At 53.1% G+C, this 17,246-nt stretch overlaps 1 protein-coding gene across 2 annotated transcripts in view; it reads left to right on the forward strand.

Annotated features, from left to right (window-relative positions):
- ADAMTS14 (ADAM metallopeptidase with thrombospondin type 1 motif 14) overlaps nucleotides 1-17,246 on the forward strand; it is a 77,825-nt gene that overhangs the window by 22,018 nt on the left and 38,561 nt on the right. For both annotated transcript variants that reach the window (XM_025434711.3, XM_025434713.3), the window contains exons 3-4: nucleotides 1,729-1,885; nucleotides 10,044-10,234. In XM_025434711.3, coding sequence (XP_025290496.3) covers nucleotides 1,729-1,885; nucleotides 10,044-10,234 — 348 coding nt within the window. The remainder of the gene's footprint in view (nucleotides 1-1,728; nucleotides 1,886-10,043; nucleotides 10,235-17,246) is intronic.

Genomic DNA, 17,246 nt, shown 5'->3' on the forward strand with positions numbered 1-17,246 from the left:
GGTGGAGTTTGGTTGCCTAAAGTCATGGCTGCTTTTTAAAAGATTATTTATTTGAGAGAGAGGGAGCATGAGAGAGAGAGAGAGAGCACGCACAAGCAGAGGGGAGGGGTAGAGGGAGAAGCAGACTCCCCATTGAGTAGGGAGCCTGATGTGGGACTTGATCCCAGGACACTGGGATCATGACCTGCCAAAAGCAGATGCTTAACCAACTGAGCCACCCAGGTGCCAAGTCATGGCTGCTTTAAAAAGAGGCAGCTCCTATTCAAGTGAAGAAGGTCAGATAGATTTATAAAAATGGTTCTTTCAATCACTGCCTGATGTTTACAGCTGCATCTCCAGTGTCTGGAGCACGGCTGGTATGTAGTAGGCGCTCAATAGATACTTGTCAAATGAGTGAAGGAATTCAATAAACATATATTCCTTGGGGCGCCTGGGTGGCTCAGTTGATTTGGTGTCCACCTTTGACTCAGGTCATGATCTCAGGGTCCTGGGATTGAGCCCCTTGTCAGGCTCCCTGCTCAGTGGGGAGCCTGCTTCTCCCTCTCCTCCTCTCCTCCCCTAATTTGTGCCCACTATCTCTCTCAAATAAATAAAATCTTTAAAAAAATCTTATAAAACAAAACAACTCCCTCCCCCCCCCCATATTCCTTAAGGATTGCCTACTATTTTCCAGGCACTGTGGTGGGTGGGCTGGTCTGACTGCTTCCTAGAGCTGGCGCTGGGGGGAGGGTGGGAGCTTGTGCCCTGAACATGTCTTCACACACATCTAGTTGCATTTGCATGTCTCATTGGCCTCTGTGATTACTGCTTTCACCGGGGGCTCATAACACATTTGCTGGCCTTGGCCAAAATTATATTTTTAATGTTTTTATTTCCAAGGCCAACACCTGATTATTTTTACAGGCATATTTTGATGCAGGCGAAAAATTAGATTAAAAACAGAGCATGCATTCCTGTGCTCTTATCCAGGCTCTTTCATTGTCGGCGAGTGTTAAGTGCTGTCCCGGGTCTACACACACACGTGCTTTAAATCTGAAATAATAGCCCTTTGTATTGGAGCCGGGGACCAGCACCAATGTAAAGGATAATTAACCTTTACCAGTAGGAACTTTCCACCACTGGTCTTCCTATAGGTAGAGGCAAATCTACAGGATGGGGCTTTGGGGCTGGAATTCTGTGCCCTGGTCGGTGTGTGTGTGCGGGTGTGTATTTACTGCAGCAGAGCCTTTCCTGCCTCCCCATCCCCTGTTTAAGGGCTGAAACCCTTTGTTTATTTTTTTTTAATATTTTTTAAAGATTTATTTATTTATTTATTTATTATAGACATAGAAAGAGAGAGAGAAAGAGGCAGAGACACAGGAGGAGGGAGAAACAGGCTCCATGCCGGGAGCCCGACACAGGACTCGATCCCGGGACTCCAGGATCGCGCCCTGGGCCAAAGGCAGGCGCTAAACCGCTGAGCCACCCAGGGATCCCCTGGAACCCTTTGTTTAAATGAAATGTTATATGGAACCCTGCGTACATGACACGAAGTGGATCTGCGTTGCTGGAAATGGGCCTGGGCCCCCTTGCTCGGCGTCCCCCCTCCACCTCCCCACCCCAGAGGAAGAGTCTGCACGTGTGTGGTCACATTTGCATTCACAAATGCTCGCCTGTTCTGTGCTGCATATTCACACGTCTTCTCTCTCCCCCTTTGTGGTCCTCCCGCTTGTGGCGGGCCTGGTTCAGGCGGGCCTCATCCGCACGGACAGCAGCGACTACTTCATAGAACCCCTGGAGTGGGGGCAGCAGGAGAAGGAGGCCGGCGGGAGGACGCACGTGGTGTACCGCCGGGAGGTGGTCCGGCAGGAGTGGACTGAGCCCGGCGGGGACCTTCACAACGAAGGTAGGCACTGGGCAGGTCCCTGAGCTCCACCTCTGCCGGTTACCTTCACCTCTTGAGTCCTGGCCTTGGCCTTCTCATCTGTAAAGTGGGACTGGACCGTGTATACCAGCGGAAATACCCCAGTGGGTTTTAGGGGCGACTACAGCTGGCTGGAGTTGGGGGCCGAGCTACTCGAGCCCCCTGAACTGTGACCCTAGGGACTCCAGAGGTCGCTGAGGGGCTCTACGGTTGCTTGTGAAGGCTAGTTCCCCGCCTGGCAGGCAGTGCAATGTCTGCAGTTAGCTCTTCCCCTGAAGATCAACTCAGCCCCTGGGAGCCTCAGGAAGGAAGGTCTCAGGACATTTGTAGGGGGACTGCCAGGTACGAGGGCATCGGGGTCAGCTTTGTGTCCAACAGACCATTTTTAAATCCTATGTCCAACACGGTTCGCTGTGAGACCCTAACCGAGTTACTTAGCATCTATATTTTGGCAAATCGAACTCCAATAAAAAAATGCCAACCCCCCCCCCAAAAAAAACCCCAAAACAGATCCATGAGGAGAGGATTTTTTCTTTTTTTATTCTCTACTGTATTCCCTAACATCTAAAACAGAGCCCTTAAGTATTTGTTAAATGGATAAATGAAATATCTCATTGTATTATGTGACCTATGAGCTCAATCAAAAGCTTAGTACTAAGTCCGTGCTTGTATGTCAGGCATAGGAAGGACATTCTCTAAATAAATGGAAAAATGACAGAGTAAAAAAGAAAAAAAAAAGTCTCTGAACCTCATTTTCTAATCTGTAAAGTGGGGGCGATTGCTAATCTCTAAACTTGTGCATATTAGCGATAGTGTATATAAAAATCCCGGTGTGGAGCTTGGCATCTAGTAGGTGCTTGATAAATGATTGCTCTTATGACAGTATTGGTTTTTTTAAAGATTTTATTTATTTATTCATGAGAGACACAGAGAGAGGCAGAGACAGGCAGTGGGAGAAGCAGGCTCCCGTGGGGAGCCCGATGCGGGACTCAATCCTGGATCCCAGAATCATGACCCGAGCCGAAGGGAGACGCTCAACCACTGATGCTCCCAAGCGCCCCTTGACAGTATTGTTATTCGGGTAACTACTGGCAGGTTAGGGCGAGAGCCCCTGAGAGCAGGGGCGGCCTTGCACCCCGGTGACTGGCACAGGAGCCCGCGCAGCAGCAGCGCTCAGGCCCCGGGCTTGTGTGAAGGAAGCGGTGGATGCAGCGTGTGCTGGCCCTGGGCCCACGGCCAGCTGCATTGTCCAACTCAGCTTTGTCACGAAGCCCCTTTGGCCAAGAGGATATGAGAAGGGCTTGGGTGGAATCTGGCCGTGCCAGGGCCCCGGCGGGGTTGGGCCCAGCGTGAAGGAATGCGTGGAGACCAGCTGTCCCCACATACAGTGCCTCCTCTGAAGCTCCAGCTGCTCTTCCAGGGTCGCCCAGAGGAGAAGCTGCAGCACCAGAGTCCTGACCTGGGTGGTGGGGGGCTCTGCAGGCCTGGGGTGGGGGGCAGGCACCCGGTGGAGCCTCGGGGGGCTGGGGTGGATTACGGGGCCAGGATGGGACAGCACTGTGCTCTCCGCTGTGGCTGGGAAGAAGGACAAGTCTCCCCGGGCTCCATTGTATCTGAGGCCAGTTCTGAATCAAAAGACGATAAATCTCCCCTTTTGGGGAGACCCTGGGGGGTGGGAGTTCTGTTGCATGGCCGTGGGCCTGGAGCCAACCACAGCATCTGCCACCGCGGTTAGTGGCCGGGAAGCCCAGACCGCTGGGCTCACAGGGGTGGCCCCGAGGCCCAGGAAGGCTGGCGGGGCTCCCCGTCCTCAGGCTTCCTTCTGGAAGTCCTGGGCCTGTGGGAGATGCCATGCCGGGGCCCACCTGGTCCCTCCCTAGAAAGGCAAGCAGCCGTGGGCGGCTTCCTTACAAACCCGTGACACTCACTGTTATTTTAGGCCCACCGGAGGGTCTGAGCCCCGGGAGTGTATTGGCGTTTCTGGGTGTCCCGTCTCCATTTAGCCTTCTTGATTGGGCCGAAAGGTGTCCCATCCCGTCTGGAGGTACACCCAAGAGGGGGTGTACCTCTTGGCACACACAGAAATGCCAGAGGCCTAGGCCCGCCGGTAAACGGGCTTTTGAGAGATCTGCCTCAGCCCGGGCACCGTGCTCCGTCTCCGCTGCCCCGAGGGTCCGCCCAGCCCAGGGTCCCCTCTCCTGGCTCCCGGAGCCCCCCGGACGTCTCCTGGCACCGTCTTCTTGTCCCAGGTAGGCTGCGGGCTTCCCGGAGGACAGACGCCACGTCCTCGTGGTTGTCGCTCCTTCCCGTGAGCTCTGCCACCCCCAGGTTATGGGTTTCCTCAAGGAGGGAGGGGGGCATCCGGTGACCCATCACGTTGACTTTCGAGCTGCGCTGTGGCCTCCGGAGGGCTGCAGCCGCCTGGGCTCCCCTCTAGAAGTATCCGCGACGCACAAGTGACCTTCCGGTGGGGGGACTCCTCTGGGCCCTCAGGGTATGGGCTCGACGGCGGCTTCCTGAAGGGAGCTAGTGTGTACCCACACACTCACCCACTCACACATGCACACTCACACACATGCACACTCACACACACGTGCACACCCACACACCTCACACACTCACCACTCACACACAGCACCCACTCACACAGCCACACATGCTCACACATGCACACTCATACACTTCACACATGTACCCACTCACACACGCTCACACATGCACACTCACACATAACACACACAGTCACACACCTCACACACATGACACACATACACACTCACACACCTCACACACCCACTCACAAGTAACACACACAGCCACACATGCACACTCATACACTTCACACATGTACCCACTCATACATGCTTACACATGCACACTCACACATAACACAGTCACACACCTCACACGCGACACACATGCACACTCACACACCTCACACATGCACACTCACACATAACATAGTCACACACCTCACACACATGACACACATACACACACACACCTCACACATGCACCTACTCACACATGCACATTCACACAACAGTCACACCTCACACTCACACATGACAACAGTCACACATAGGCATACTCACACACCTCACACACGCACCCACTCACACGCTCACAATGCTCACACACACACACTTATGCATACTCACGCATAACAGTCACATACCTCACACACATGACATACACACACATGCACTCACACACGTACCCACTCACTCACGATACAGTCACACATATGTACACTCACACACCTCACACACACACCGACTCACACATAGCACACACGCACACTCACACAACACACACACACTCACATACACACATACAGTCACACACATGCACACACATGCACACTCACACACCTCACACACCCACTCAAAAGTAACACAGCCACACATGCACACTCATACACTTCACACGCACCCACTCACACACAATCACACATGCACACTCACACGTAACACAGTCACACACCTCACACATGACACACATACACACTCACATACCTCACACACCCACTCACAAGTAACACACAGCCACACATACACACTCACACACTCACACATGCACACTCACACATAGCACAGTCACACATTTCACACACATGACACATGCGGTCACACACCTCACACACGCACCCACGTACACACGCACATTCACACATAACACAGTCACACACCACACACATGGCAACAGTCCCACACATGCACACTCACACACTTCACACACGCACCCACTCACACATGCTCACACACTTATGCACACTCACGCATAACACAGTCACATACCTCACACTCACACGACATACACACACATGCACTCACGCACCCACTCACGACACACACAGTCACATGTATGCACACACACTTCACACATAGCACACATGCACACTCACACACACTCACACGACACACACATGCACACTCACACACATCACACACACAGTCACACACATGCACACTCACACACACGCATACTCACACACAGCACACCGAACTTCAAAGCCTGCAGGTAGATTCCCTGGCTGGAGGTCCAGGCACGGCCGGCCCCCTTCCAGCCCGCGGGGATTCCCCCGTGGACCCTGCCTCGGCCCCCGGGGCTGAGCCCTGGATGCTGCCATGCTCCTAAAGTCGCCCCTTCCCTCTTCAGCCCTGGGCCCTGCTCTCTATGAGCCTGTCCCACCCCGCAGGTCCCCATGGGGAGGGAGCGGGTCCCTTGGAGCCGCATGCACCTGTGGCCGGTTCCAGCTCTGTGGCTGGGGGCCAAGGCCGCGGATATGAGGACAGCTCATCCCTTCAGGGGCAGCCTTCGGGCTGGGCTTCGGGCTGCTGCGCTTTAATTCGAGATAAAATCCACCAACTTAATCATTTTAAGGTATACAATACAGTGGTTTTTTACTATGTTTAGAGTGTTGTGCAACCATCACTGCTGATTCCAGAACATTTCTGTCACTCCCATAAAAAGCCCAGAACCCATTAATTAGTTACCACTCCAGTTTCCCCCCTCCACACCCCCCGGCAGCCACTCATCTCCCTTCTCCCCATGGATGTGCCCATCCTGGACACCTCATATAAAGGGAATCATGTACCATGTGGCCTTTTGTGACTGGCGCTGTCACTTAGCCTGTAAGGTTCACGCACGTGTAGCGTGCATTGCACGAATAGACCACATTTTGTATGTATCTCTTTATCTGTTAATGGACACTTGGGTTGTTTCCATTTTTTTTTTTTGTTATGGTGATAATGCTGCTTTGAGCGTTCATGTACAAGTTTCTGTGTGGATGTATGTTTCCAATTCTTTTGGGTATAGATCTCGGAGTGGAATTGCTGGTTCCTATGGTAACACTATATTTAACTTTTTGGAGAGCTGCCAAACTGTTTTTCAAAACAGCTGCACCATTTTAGATTCTCATGGGGCTTCTTGGGTGGGCTTCTGGAAAGCCTCCCAGGGGCCTGTGGCTCCCCCCGCAGCTCCCCTCTTGGAAGGTTACCTATTTCTGGCCTGAAAGGATGAGAGATGGAAGAGGGTGTGGGGGGCACCTCTCCAGGGCTTGTGGCTGATGTCAGCAGGCCCTCCCCACTGCTCCTCACTATTTTTGCAGGGAGGGAAATCTGGGTGGGCCCTGACAGGGCGTGATAGTGGGAGAGTGGGAGCCCTGGGTTTGCATTCTGGGTCGTTGCCAGTACTTGCTGTGTGACCTGGGATGAGTCAGGCAACCTCTCTGAGCCCCTCTTTGACAGACCTGGCTGGGAGAGCTGTAAGGGGTCAAGCTCCACATTTTACATATGATTTGAAAACCTACAGGCACTGTTCATGTGTTGGGAGTGACTGTTACTTATTTTCCCTGCTCCATGGAGAGAATGCTTGTCTTTTCTTCGGCCTTCCTGGGGCTTCTCCCTCCTTTCTCCCAGGTGTTTGTCCCTGGGCTGCTGTACTCACCACTGGGCTCAGGTGCCAGGCCACCATGAGCTCCTGTGCCAGGTTGAGTGAGGGTGACAGCAGCGTGAGCCCTGCTTGCCAGGCTGTGCATCACTCAGGGGACTGGCCACACTTTTCTGGTTTCCCCCGTGGGCACACATTTTACCAACCCTTTAGTCTAGGGCTTTCCTTCCTTTGCACATGGAGGCCACTAACCGAATGGAAGATAAAAAGAAAGGGTAGCAGAGTCCCATGGTCCCCTGTTGCCCTGCCCTTAAATTTCAGTTCCTGAAGCATCCGTATCGATAGAAACTAAGAGGCAAAACTTGGGTCTCTGCCGAGGCACTTGTGGAATCCTCCACGAGGGTCCCCCGCATTGTGGATGGTGTCACCTCATACTTGCTCACAATGGATTTTGCAGGTACCGTTCCCTCTGCTAGGGACTCTGTTCTCCATGCTCCAAGCAGCTTGCTCCAGAAGTTCCTGTCAACTCCCCTGTCCTGGTTTGGGTCTCTAGTGTGGAAGCTTTCCCTGGTCAGTCCTCCTGTAGGCCTTGAAGTTACTGCACTGTTACCTTCTGGTTCCTTCTCTGTCACCTGAGGCAGGCAGTGGGCTCGAGGGCAGGGGCCCTACCTTCATCACTCACCTACCATCTACCCACCTTATATGTTTGGGCCTGTCCTGCAGCCACAACCCTTGATATGTGCTGGGGATGCACTGGTAGCATTTTTTCTATCCTTACCCCCTGTCCCACTCTCTGAGAGATTCTCACATAACTGGATATTCTTAGAAATTAATGGTGCAAGTATCAGAACTTCAGAGTACACACGCATGGGTGGCTCAGTGGTTGAGTATCTGCCTTCGGCTCAGGGTGTGATTCCAGGGTCCTGGGATTGGGTCCCGTATCAGGCTCTCTGCAGGGAGAGCCTCTCTCCCTCTGCCTGTATCTCTGCCTCTCTCTGTGTGTCTCTCATGAATAAACACATAAAATCTTAAAAAAAAAAAAAAAAGGAACTTCAGGGTAGGATGGTGGGGAAGTCATGAAATGTTAAGGCTTTGAAACCTTCTCAAGAGACCCCAGGCTCCTATCCTGCTTTCTTGGTGTGGGGGAGGAAAAAATTTTTTTCCTTTACCCTTCTAGGTTCTTGGCTGAGGCACCCTGTAATAAAAGACAGATTAACAAGAATAAAACAAACAGAAGTTTAATTACATGGATACCTCCCATAGACGTGGGAGAGAGCCAGGGAAACCCAGTAATTCCCCCAAATGGTCCAAGCCACTACCTTAACATCTCCAGCTAAGGACAAAAGAAGATGTTGGTGGGTGGGGAGGAGGAGTGAGTTATGGGAGGTTACCAGGAAAAGCACAGTCAACAAGGGGAAGGTTGTTACGTGGATTTAAGTCATTTCCTTCTTTATTGATAAGAGTTTCCTGAGATATGTAGAGTCATCCTCCTCTTCCTGGTACAGACAGGGAGACACCCTTACAAATGGAGATTTTCCTTCTACAGGAAAACGTCTCTTGCAAAAGCCTCACTTATCCGCGATTTCCAGAGCTTTTCTTGTGTCTGCCGTTTCTTAAAAATAATCAGTATAAAATGGTCCTTACACCATGGAGGCAAATTTTGGGGTGGCCAATTCTGCTCCCCGTCACTAGCTTTTCCCACAGCATCCTCAGGAACCCTTGACTCCGTTGTCCCAACAGATGTCGCTCCAGTCTCTTTGGACTGGTAACTGCTTTGGGGGCTACCTTTCTGGGCAGCAGCACCGATGATGATGCGATGTTTCCAGGTCTGCTCTCTTGATTTCAGACAGACCTGGGCAAGCTACCCTGGGTCTCAGTTTGTTGACCAGCATATTGGGGACAGTAACCTGAGAGTTGTAAGGATGGGATTGGATTCCATTAGATTGGAGGTTGGCAAACTAAAGCCCACCACGTGTGTTTGCAAATTAAGTTTTATGGGGACAGAGACACTTGTTGGCTTATATATTGTCTGTGGCTACTTGTATGCCAAATTGAATAGCTGAGACGGAGACTGTAGGACCTACAAAGCCTAAAAAAGTCACTCTCTGGTCCTTTCAGAAAAGGTTTGACAACTCCCTGATTATATCACACAAGTTCATAAATCCTTGTTAAAGAAATATTTAGCTTTTTTGCCAAAAAGGAAAAGTGGTGGTAGTAAACTTTTGGGTTGCTGGCAGTGATGGGGAGGGATTGGGGGGGAGCTTAGTCCAGGGGTTCTTAAAACGCCCTGCATAGGCCGCAGTGACACCACGATTTTTCCCCTTAATTGAGGTGTGTCCACCCACTGCCACCTGTGACTTTTATAACAAGCATGTGGGTAAGAGATCAAGGATACCTCATCCCTGTGTCACAGGAGGGGAGGGGGACTTGGAGGAGTGAATGGGCCAGGGGAGGGCACAGGGGCAGATAGCACTGGGTGGGGACTGGGACCTAGGCTTGCGACTCCCAGCCAGATCCCCCTTCTCTGCTGTTCATTGCCTCAAAGACTGAGCCGTGGCCTGGCACCAGCCCTTTGCACCAGCCTATGAGTTAAGCCGTGTGGAAGGAACCGCCTCATGCTGGGTTGGCTTCACAGAGGCAGGGAAAGGACCCACACGATGGGGCTGAGTGGGCTGGTGGGTGGCATCCGAGGGGCAGCCTCTCCTGTGGGTCTGACCCCTGTCTCTCTTCTCCTCCTGGTTGGCAGCTTTTGGCCTGGGTGACCTCCCCAACCTGCTGGGCCTGGTGGGGGACCAGCTGGGCGACGGAGAGAGGAAGCGGCGGCACGCTAAGGCAGGCAGCTACAGCATCGAGGTGCTGCTGGTGGTGGATGACTCGGTGGTGCGCTTCCATGGCAAGGAGCACGTGCAGAACTACATCCTCACCCTCATGAACATCGTGAGTGTCCCTGTGTCGTGGGGCGGGGGGTGGGGTGCCACCTGTTGTGGCCAGAATAGACTATTTCTCTCCAGCCTGATGTTTTCTGGTGGATGTGCTGGCCTGATGTCCACCCCAGGCTGAGGCCTGGTCTCAGCTGTACGTACCTGTGCTGAGGTGCCCATAGGCCCTGGGCGCCGGCCCCCCCAGCAGGTAGGAGCCTGGGGAGAGTGGCTTCAGGGCTGGGACACATTCAGAGCCTGAGGCAGGTGTGGTCTGGGGGGTAGGATGGGCTCACATGCCTTGGAGTTACCTCGACTTCCCTGAGATTCCTCATCTGGAGATAATGCCCCATCCCAGGCTGGGAAGACTGGCCAACGAACGCTAGCTGGGGCTGGGGTTGGTGTGTGAGGTGGGACCCCCAGGCCCTGAAGGTGGGACTTTGGTGTTCACCGAGAACAGAAAGGTGGTTGTGCCAAGATTTAGGTCTTGGCCTTCACTGATGAGAGTTTCCAGAGTTTGAATCATCCCCCTCTTCTGGTCCAGCTCAGGAGATGCCCTTACAAATGGTTAGTCCTCTTATGCCTGTAAATGTCTCCCACAAAACGGTAAAACTTCCACTGGGGTTTTCAGAGCTTCTCATACATCTGCAGAGGCATCTCTTGGGGTGACGAACCTGCCCCTCTTGGTTCTTACGGTTGTGTGGTCTGTGTGTGTATAAAAGTGGTTCTTTGTCTAAGCCCCTTGAAGAAAGGTCCTGACATGGGGGCTTTATCTTATACTTTTTTGAGCCTGACTGCACCCAGCGCAGTGCCTGGCTCCTGGTAGGTGATGGGTAAATATGGAAGCAAATGGTGTCTAGGGGGCAGGCAGAGAGCCAGCATCTGCTTAGAGGGACCAGGAAGGCAGCAGATTTGTGTCCGCAATGAAGGTGTAAAGGAAAGGGGGAGGCTAGAAATTAGATCCAATCACAAGGAGCCTCAGGGAGAGGGGAGGGCTGCCCCAGTGTCTGCTCCCCTCACCCCCTCTTTGTTTGGATATTAATTCTTCTGTCCCTTTAGGAACCTATGGTTTGGGATGCAAGGAGCAAAGGCTGCCACAGGGGGCTGTTTGTGACAGAAAGAGGATAACTGTGAATATGGACAGACCCACCTCCCTGGAGCACCTGACCACCCACCCAGACTCTAGACTGCTAGTCGAATTTCAGGCCAGACAGCCAAGTACTAATCCCATTAGTAGGAGAGCTGGGTTAGCCACGGGAGCCAGCAGGTGGAGAACAGGAGTGGTGGGGAGGGAGAGGGAGCTAGGGAGGCCTTAGGGAGCCCTTGGGTGCTGGGAGCCTGGGTCTGGGTCCAGAGTAGGGGCTGAAGACCCCAGGGGTGTGAGCCGGTGAGCCAGGCCCTATTCAGTCCCAGAGACCTTCAGTTTGCCAAAAGGTACTTTTCAGGAAAAGGTAAACACATGACTCTCAGAAATAACGGACAAGTGTTAAAGTCTCTTTTTTTTAAGTGTTAAAGATTTTACTTCACTCCCGAATCAGTGAGAGAACCAGGCAAATGTGATAACCCTTTCAAAAGAGAACCCCAAGAATGGAAACATTTGTAATCAGGACTTTTTGAAATGAATGTGCAAACAGAGAACAGAATGGCCTTGCTGACAGGGTGGAGGAGAAGCCCGACTCTGTGCATCTCTAGGCAGGGATTGTACGTTGCTATCAGGTGTCGAGCTCTCAGTTTTAAGGTAGCTTCCGTGGAAGCAGATTCAGATAAGGCTGAAAGGTGTGCTGTGGACAATGCAGTTTCCATCAAAGTACATGTTATAATTATTCTCTTGAGTTTGAGGCCTGGCCGGGGTCCCGGGTAGAGCGCCCTTCCAGGGGATGGCAGGGAGTCTGGTGGCCCATCTGACATATGGGCTGCGTCCCTGTTCCTGGAGCTGGTGGGGAGCAGCCTCACTCAGGACACACCCCTGGGTGCTGGCTGTGTGACCGTCCTAAGCAGCTAAGTGGTGGAGGTCTGCTGGTGAATCATGTAAGGAGATACTGTTTTCGGTAGAGCAAAGTATGCTTTTGGAACTGTTTTCCAAAGGCTTGCCCAGACTGAGATGCGACTTGCTGAGAAGGATCTCGTTGAATCTCTCAGATCTGGGGCCGTGTGGAGGGTGGTGGCGAGTGAGTGGGAAGTGCCACCAAGTTCTTGAGGTTCGTGGTGTGGAGGGGAGTTGCCTGCCTAGTAGTCCTCCTTCCCCGGCATCCCTCCCCATGTCCCCTGGACTTTATTGAGGACGTTTATTGGAGAAAGGCAGGCCCCTGTCCCATTCAGGCTCTCTTGACCTCTGACCCATGACTCACAGCCTTGGCCAGGGAGCTTCCCTGCTTGGCCCTCACTGAAGACTGGCGCCCCGAGGGCCTGCCTTGGAGACTGCTGTTTCCGTAAGCTTGGTGCCACTTTCTTTCTCCTTACCACCTAGCAGAAAGCAGGGGAGGAGAGTAAATGTCTTCTAGAGGTCCCTGAAGGCTGCTTGAGGCTGGTTCTTTTTTTTTTTTTTTTTTTTTGAGGCTGGTTCTTCTGCTCATTGCTGGCTTGCCTTGTGGAGGTGAGAATAGAAGGGGAAGTTGAGGCAGGCCCGTTCCCCTGAGGAGCTGTTGTGTGCCGACCCCTGCTGCCACGGGGGGTACGTGAGCAGTGGGGTCCTGACTCCCCAGGTGCAGAGGGCAGCCAACCAGAGTTCTGGCCTATGGAGGTGAGCGGATGGGTGGCTGGCCACCTCTCCTCCCAGGGGACCAGCAGCTCAGCCCATTCATTGTGTGGGAACTTTATTTGGCTGGGATGCTTGAAACACTAATTTCCTGAGGGATTTCACGAAGCCAGTAAACAGGGTGTCCCTTTGCTGTCTCCTCGGAGTGCCTGCCTACCTGCCTGTGACCATTTCTGATCCTGATTTGTGGGGCCAGCGCTGGTCTGGTAGGATCATGGAGAGATCCGGTTCCCAGGATGTATGGTCCCATTGTGCTAACCCCAGAGGAGGGGCCAAAGCCCATAACAAAATACTCAGAACCATCTGATCAGGCCCTGCCTACGGCAGCTCTCAGGGCATCGTGCCTCTCACTTTTCCCTTGCATTACCCTGGGGATGTGCTATACAGATTCATGCAGCTGCAGCTGGTGGCAGGACTCCCTCCTCTCTCCTCCTCACTTGCTGGTGGGCCCTGCATGGGTTTTATTTGCCCATGCCTCAGTTTACCCATCTGTACCAGGTCACTCTCCTTAAAGCTTGTTCACACCTCAGGGCTGGGGAACCATTTGAGAGCTTTGAAACATAAAGGAGCAGTTGTATTCAGCATTTAGTGAGTGCCTGGTGTATGCCTCGTATGACAGACTTTTATTCTAGAAGCTTTGGTCTGGTTGTAAAAACAAGCCTCAGCCCACGGAATACTTTGGGGCAGTGCTGAAGATGCTTAGAGGAAGCAGCCATCCCTGTGGACTGGGGAGAGAGGCTCTCTGGGGCGGTTTGGAGCTGAGCCAGCCTTGGGGTTGGATGGCGGGAGGGTTTGGTGAGGTGGAGCGTGCAGGCCTGGCGAGGATGCCAGCGTGCATGGCAGGGTTGTGGAGGCAGGAACGAGGGGGCAGCCAGGCTGGCAGAGACCTCTCAGGAGCTGAGATTTGGCGGGGGGGGGGGGGGGGGGGCGGAGCGGAGGAGAGGATGGACACCAGAGTCAGCTGAGGCTGTGATGGGCCAGCGGGAAGGCTTCGGAAACAGGGACGCTGAGCTTTCTCGAATATCACAGTATCGTTCCCATACCTACCACATGTCAGGCACGGGGCTGAGAACTTCGCAGACAGGCTCCGTGAATCCTCACTGTGGCCTTGTGCCAGTGACATTCCTTTGACCACTGTGGCTTTGAGAAGCAAAGTGACTTGGCTCAGAATAATCCGAGGCAGAGTTGGGATTCAAACCCGGATCTGTCTGATTCCAAAGTTTGTGCTCTCCCCCACTGCTGCTTGGGTAGGACCTGGGGCAGGCAGCTCTGAGGAGGAGGGAGAAGGAAGATCATGGGCTCCTGGCCTGGGAGGTAGGGAGGCTGCTGCTGCTTTGTGGAAGGAGCCTCATCCCATAATGGGTCTCCGTATCGGAGTCAGGATTCTGAGGCTTCACCCCTGGGCTTGCTTCCTGCTCTTGGCTCCTGGCTGTGGCCAGGCTTGCTTGCCAAGGCCTTGGAGAGAATCAGGCACTGTTAGGGGCCCTCTGCTTGCCTGGGGTGACACATCGCATCTCTGGGGGCGGGTGAGGACTCCCTTGGACAGGGGGATGCAGGGATCCTCTGAGGGCCCAGAGCTGGAGCAGAGGGAGGGTGAGGAAACAGAGAGGCCCCTTCATCGGTCTTCATGAGCCAGTCTACAGCCGGGCCCTTCTTGGCAGCCTACCCACTGGGGTGGTAGGCTCCTGCCCACCCTGTCCTCCACCCCACCCGGCCAGGCTGACACCACAGAGGTGTTGGTGTGGTTGCCAGAGAGACATTGCCTGGTGTCTCAGAGTGGGTCCTACCCCCTCTGACCTGTGCGTCGGGGGCCCCTTCCTGAGGCTTCTCAGATGCCCTGCTGGAAAAGCTTGGCCCAGATGGCTGTCAGACCAGGGTTTTGGTGGCCTCAGCTTGGGAGGGTGGCATTCTCTTGGCACAGACCTGTGTTAAATATTCATCATAAAGGCCGGTTTGGAACACCACAAAAAAACTGCTTTCGTGCTGACAGAGGATTGCTTCGCCAGACCTTTTCCGTTCGGGGATATGTGAGCCTCTGGAGCAGCTCATCCTCCCTGCTCATTGGAAGGACACAAATCCTCCCCCTCCCTCTCTTGTTAATCTGTTCTCTTCTCCTGTCTCTCTTCTAAAAACCTTCTGCTGCTTTTTAGGGCACTCGAGGCCCCCAAAACTAAACGCAAAATCTTCTTACCTTGTGGTGGTGGTTCTTAACGGGGGCAGTTTTGCCTCCCAGGGGCCCCTGGGAAAGATTTGGAGATATTTTTTGGTTATCCCAGCGGGAGGGGGTGGGATGTTTCTGACACCCCCAAAGAGCCTGGGGTTGCTGCTCATTATCCTGTGGCACACGGGGTGCCCGCAGCCGGAGTGGTCCTGGTGGCCAGGGGCCCTGTGCTCCCCTGTTAGCCCCAGTTCCCACATGCTACCATTTGCGTTTTCGGAGTAGATCCCCTAGGAAGAGAAGAGTGCTCCACAGAAGCAGGGATGCTGGGGTTCCTGGCAGGGGAGACATAGTAATAATGAGTATCCCTCACGCTGGTGAGAGCCGTATGGTCGACGGAGCCCTTTCATGCCAGGCATCTCAGTTGTCATACAGGAGGTCACACTCCTGAAATCCTATTCCTGGGCTGACCTCCCAGACCTCTCCTCAGCTCCCAAAGTGGGAAGCAAAAGTTCTAAACCAACCAAGAGATTGCACACATACATATTCCGGGCCCTGTTCCAAATGCTTAACATTTGCCTCACCTTCTGTCCGCAGGCTTCTCTGCAAGGTTTGTTTGTCTACGCTCGGATGGAGAGTTGGGCTCAGCCGGGTGAGGTCATGGGCAGTTCAGGCCTTTCCAGGCCTCCACGGGGCCTCTCTTTACACTCAGACAGGCTGACCTGGGGCAGAAAGGCTGTTGCCTTGTGGAGACAAGTCGTGGGGCCTAAGTGCTGAGCATTGAGGGCCCGTGAAAGGGCCTCTGTTGGGCTGGGTGGTCCATCCCTGTGTGCTCTGGAACCACCCCGTACAAGTGGCCTGGCCCTGAGGTGGGCCAAGTGCCTGGATGGCCAGAGAACCACTCAGGCCACCCTATGGGCTCTGGGAACCTTGAAGGGGCATGCTGTTCTGAGACAGCTGGAAGAGCCACTTACAGCCTGCACCCAGCCCTTTGAAATATAGGGCCATGGTCATGAACTTGTGGGGAGAAGATGGAGCAGCTGAGCCAGGAGAGGAGGAGAAAAGAATCAGAAAACTCAATGCATTCTTCCCACCATTCGGAGAGCAGTCTCAGCCTCCAAGATCTCTCTGGTGACCTCAGAGGCAGGGCCTGCCCACGTGCTGTGGGAGTGAGAGCAGCGCCCGGGTCAGGGCTCAGCATCCCGGTCTGGTGGAAACCGGGCCCGGCTCTGGCTACTGCATAGGTCAGCCCTATGCTGGGGGCTGGGGGTGGCAGGGTTTCTGGGCTGCAGGCCACAGAGTATTACTGATATACACCCCCACACCGTGCACACAGCACAGATAGGGTGCATGTTTCCACGCATGTGTGTGTACATGCGCACACATCTACTCATCCGTATGTATAACACAGATGTGTGTGTGTGTGTGTGTAGATACATGTACCACATGTGCCACACCAAATCAGGTGCACACATCCAGAGTTCACACATCATATGTGGACATATACTTGCCATATATCATCAAAATTGAACCCATCGATTATCAGATGTTCTATTATTTTACATATCTAAGAAACAGAAAAAGTGGGGGTGTCTGGATGGCTTAGTTGGTTAAGCGGCTGACTCTTGATTTAGGCTGAGGTCAGGGTTTTGGGGTTCTGGGATTGAGGCCCATGTTGGGCTCTGTGCTCAGTGGAGGGAATCTGCTTCAGGATTCTCTCTCTCCCTCTGCACCCCCTCGTGCATGTGCGTGCGCTCTCTCTCTCTCTCTCTCAAATAAGTAAATAAATCTAAAAAAAACAAAAAAACAAAAAACAAAACCCAACAACAACAGAAAAAGTGCTACCCTTTAAACTCTGATAATGATGTTTTCTTATCACTTAGAGTTTTATTTGTACTCACTGGAAAAGCTTTTTTCACTTAATTGGGACTTAGATTTTTATCATATGTTACTTGAGTACATACGTAGGTAGGATAGTGTGAGAAAGTAAGGTATTCCCTTAACGTCTTCCGTTCAGAGTATTCCTTGTCCAAGTCACTTTCAGCACAGAGCCACCAAAGTGTGTGCTTCTCCACACAGCATTGTCTCCTATGCCATCTGGAGTATGGGCGATGCTGC

The sequence above is a fragment of the Canis lupus genome, chromosome 4, assembly GCF_003254725.2.
Source record: "Canis lupus dingo isolate Sandy chromosome 4, ASM325472v2, whole genome shotgun sequence".
Classification (NCBI taxonomy): Eukaryota; Metazoa; Chordata; class Mammalia; order Carnivora; family Canidae; genus Canis; species Canis lupus.